Source organism: Buceros rhinoceros, unplaced genomic scaffold, assembly GCF_000710305.1.
Source record: "Buceros rhinoceros silvestris isolate BGI_N320 unplaced genomic scaffold, ASM71030v1 scaffold25224, whole genome shotgun sequence".
Lineage (NCBI taxonomy): Eukaryota > Metazoa > Chordata > Aves > Bucerotiformes > Bucerotidae > Buceros > Buceros rhinoceros.
In genome coordinates, this window is record NW_010409203.1 from 13,721 (window position 1) to 18,120 (window position 4,400).

Sequence of the window (4,400 nt, forward strand, 5' to 3'; positions counted from 1 at the left end):
CAGGAATGCAATCTAAACAGTTTCTTCTGCTTCATCAAGGAATTGCAGTACCTACAGCTGCCTTCTGCATACTACCTGTCCAAACTAAGTTAACTAAGCACTGGTCACTGTCTGTTGACCTGCACCTATTTCAGAGGCAGAGTCAAGATTCACAGCTTTGTTCCCACTGGAGAGGCCACACTATTCCCTCGGGATTTCTGGCAGCCCACAGGAATGGCCTGCAAAAATCTTTGTAACCTGTATGCCATGCATCCCTGGCCTGAACATTAACTGGGAAGTGCTTGACTTTAAAGGCCCTCAGAACAGCTCTATTTCAAAATCGATAGTCTTTTAAACAAAAGTGCTCTGCAAAACTCTGCAGTGTTTTAAGCCCACAGCCTCAGACTCATCTGGTAGAGTCAAATCAATGCTTTTTGAGGCACACTGAAGAACCAGCTCCCATCAGAACATGTTTATGTCTTAATCTTAAAAACAAGGCTGCAAGTTTCTACTTAAGTGACAGCAAAACCCCCTTTGTACAAACAAAGTCTATGAACAAGTCACATTTATTGAGAATCAAGATATTAGCTTGCCTTTCCAAAAGGCAAATCTTCAGCCTGGGAACAGAGCCCAGTTTCGTATTAGTAAGGTCCAGAGCAGACTGCCACCAAAAGAAGGTATGCTGCTTTTCTCCTCATGCTCTATGTTGTCTTTCATTTGCTTGTTCATTAGCAATGAAGCTCTAGAGCAGATCAACTAACTTGTTAATCCGGCAAAAACTTGTTCTAGGGAAGATATTTGGGGAGTGCAAGTGCGTGTGGAGAGAGTAGTTTCCTTTAAGATTATCTTTTCTACAGTGAGTCCATTAACCTGAAACTGTAATCAAAGGCACTCAGTAGTGACTCCTACTATAGCAGTATCCATGCATTAGCTGAAGAGAGCAACAACTTGACTCCAATCCATTTGATTCTGATCATTAATCTCAATTTAGGTGCTGGACTTGGTTCACCTCAGATTCTTTTTTAGATGGGTAGGTTTTCAGCCACAGTAGTGCTATGATACTTAGGTTTATCATATGAATGCACAAATGTTATCAGAGGCATGAGAGGTGAATATGAGGAGGCCTGCATATTTTAGCAGCTATGAGTTTCCCTTGTATTGAACTGCCCATGTACCTATCCATAACCTGACAACCAGTTCCCATCTCTGGAATCAAACTTGCTTTCTATTACTTGATTTTCCTCTCCTCCCAAACTAAAACAAACGTGAAAACTAACTTGACTACTGGACTACCAGTAGCTGAGCCTATCAGTGTTGTGCGTTATGACCTGCATATTTTTCCCCTTGTGCTAAGTTCAAATTTCTGACTGCAAAAAGTCAAGGCAAGTGTTGGGATTTCAGTCCAATAAGCAAGTCCTTAAGTGTTAGGGTCCTGCTCATAAAGCTAGTAGGTCTGCAGGTGGTATGATCCCAGTCTCTGTTAAAAGAAAATCCACTCCTTCTTTGTGAAAAAGCAGGTTGTTTGCAGCATTATTTAATAAAACTTCCAAAATAACAGATCTCAGAAGAAAGCTCCACATTCACAATCACATACGGACCACTGGAGAGGGAAACTACAGGCATGAATGCCATGTCTGAACAACTTCTTTTGAGACTAAAGAAAAAACCACATGAAGTCATCTGTCTAGATCTACTCTAAACTATGATCTTGAGAGCAAGCTCCTACAGTAATTTTGTACATTACTGGAATATGTCACTATGAGTTCATGGACATATTCAGAATACCAGACTTCTTTTCTAAAGGAAAGTGAACATCTTGATACTCTTCAGTAAAAATTCTCATAGACACAAAATAATATTTTATTACCTTTCACTAATAAAAGTAGTGGTAGAGGTAAAAAATGGTAATAGTGAGCCTTAGCATTTAGTATCTTAATATAATTATAAACAAATGTTAAAGACAAAAATGAAACCTTTGATTTGTACACAATGAAAACTATTCAATTTGAAGCAAAGGCCATCTCTGGCCCACACAAACAGGTGTTACTCTACTTTTATTATAAACTGTAAAGCAAAATCTTCAAGTTACAGGCATTTTTTCTTAAAGGTACTGAATTAAATCCAACAATTACACAAGATTTGGGTCTTTGCACAAGTGACAGGCATGCAAGCTAAATGTAAAAAGACAACCATTTATTACAGGAATAGAGAACTCCTTTGTTTGTCTCAACGTAGTAGTTTAAAGCAAGCAGTGGTTTATGTAACAAAAAACCCAGGTTCTAGAGAAGAGGATGAGATACACCAAAGATATGCAACCCCCACTCTACACATTAATACAGTACCTGGGCGCTGAATCTGTGAACATCATCAGAGGCACTGACTAGATCAATGGAAGACATGGAGGAAGAGCGACTATAGGGCTACCAGAGACAGACAAAGAAAAAACCAAGTAATCAGAACAAAGGCACAACAGAGCATTCAGTACCAACTTGCAAGCAAAAGATAATGAAGAAAAGGAAAACAAAAGCACCATAAGCAGCAAGCACAGCAGCGAATGCTGATTTCATGCACCTATTATGTATTATGCTCCAGTGTAGCCCTGAGAGGAGCATAGTGTTTCCAGTAACACTAGAAAAAGGCACTTGATCCTGATACAAGCAATTAAATTTTTTTATTTTTATAAATTTTTAAAATTCAATTGAATGAATTTTGGTGAAGCTATCTCAGAAACACTGAAATTACTTGGGATTTTTCCCTTATTATCCACTGACAAACTCTATACAAGTTGAATATTCTAAATAGATATTCAAATGAGTATTTTTCAAACCAAGACAGGAAACAGTCCTCCAATTCCAGCTACGTCATTTGAAAGTGAGCGAACCATTGAAAGTTACTAGAAACACCTAAGAAAAATCTCACCTACCCATACAAAGTAGTATATAGAAATATCATAGGTCAGACTATTATTCAGAAGAGATCATGAGAAGTATCTTACCTTTTGGACAAATCTATGGTTCCCCACAGCAGAATATGCATCTCCAGAAGGTAAGGATGTTGGCCAGTGTAATCTAACCTTTTCACTTTGGGACTGCAACAAAACAGGTTTAATTAGTAGTAGTCAGCTGCTACTGGGTGGACTATTAAACTGAATGAGTCATCTTCAATCTACACAGTGGTCACAACAACTAATGCTGGGCATGACAAGCATGAAGCTGTCATCCTTCTGGAAATCTCAGTAAGTGAAAGGAGCTGAAGTCTGGATTTGCCTATACTTCAAGGTGTGTTTCTGAGTTAAGGAAAATAGATCAGCAGCACTGAAGATACACGAAGTAGTGCAACAGTCACTCCAAGCTTTTACTCTCTGCTAAGAGACCCCAACATAGGTAAACTTTGTTTGGTACTGTATGTCCCCTGGGAAGCGTTTTAATTCTTAACTAAGTCATTGTTATTTACTATATTCATAAGGCTAAACGCTTTTAAGACAATGGATGATGCATGACTTTGTTATTCCCTCTTATTTTCTTTACTGCTATATGTTCTCATATTCTATATATTTCCTCACATGCATCTTGTTTCTTTTTGATCCTTTTTCCTGGAGTGTATTCAAGAAATGAGTTAGAGAAGTAGCCAGAGTCCACAGGATTTTTAAACAAACCCAAACACCAACAGAGCTACGTCTTTTCTATTTCACATACTGCTAGAGTCAAAAGAAACTTCAGAGCAATAATTAAGTTTTGAGAAATGGCTGCAGTGTTCACTATTCTTATTTGCACAGGGCATCAGTTACATACAAAGATAAGTTTTATACAGCTTGCTTAGAAATTGAACTGGAGACAAACCATTAACACTTATACTATCCTTTTCTGTGTAAGCTGTGAAGTCACTTTTTCAAAATTAGTGTTAGGTAACAACATTTAACTGTAAAAATATTACGTGAGTTCCTCTTAGTGTCAGAATGAAGCATCTAGAGCATCAGAGATGCATGTCAGGACTGAGTTTAAGTCACAGAACTTGTCCATGAAGTACCCATCATTAAGACATTTTTCAAGTATCAATACCTGTTCTTCCATTTTATCCTGTCTATCGAGAGCAGCTTCAACGGCATCAAAGAATTCTTCTTCATTAATCAGACTATTAGGACCTTCCTAGAGCATAAGAAACAAACTAGTTCAAAAGTTTGGAGACATGAGAGTTCCACTTCAGTTTAACACTAAAAATATGTAAAAAAGCTTATAATTGATGGAAGCAAATTTCTTCTGTGTACATCAAATACTTTCACCAATATTCTTAGATTACAATTCTTAGATAACGATTCTTCTGAAAACCCTACTTGTTAAAGGAAGTTACTCCCTCTAACTAAAATTTAGGGATAGCTCTATAAAGAAGAAAAAATATCCAGGACAGATATATATAATATATAT

General features: G+C 37.4%; 1 protein-coding gene across 1 annotated transcript in view; it reads right to left on the reverse strand.

Moving 5' to 3' along the window:
- COL4A3BP (collagen, type IV, alpha 3 (Goodpasture antigen) binding protein) overlaps window positions 1-4,124 on the reverse strand; it is a gene marked incomplete at its 5' end in the record, with an annotated part of 12,026 nt that extends 7,902 nt beyond the window's left edge. Inside the window, 3 exons of the mRNA XM_010135173.1 lie at window positions 2,322-2,399; window positions 2,975-3,067; window positions 4,038-4,124. Of these exons, the coding sequence (XP_010133475.1) occupies window positions 2,322-2,399; window positions 2,975-3,067; window positions 4,038-4,124 (258 nt within the window). The remainder of the gene's footprint in view (window positions 1-2,321; window positions 2,400-2,974; window positions 3,068-4,037) is intronic.
- Between the last annotated feature and the right edge of the window lie 276 nt (window positions 4,125-4,400).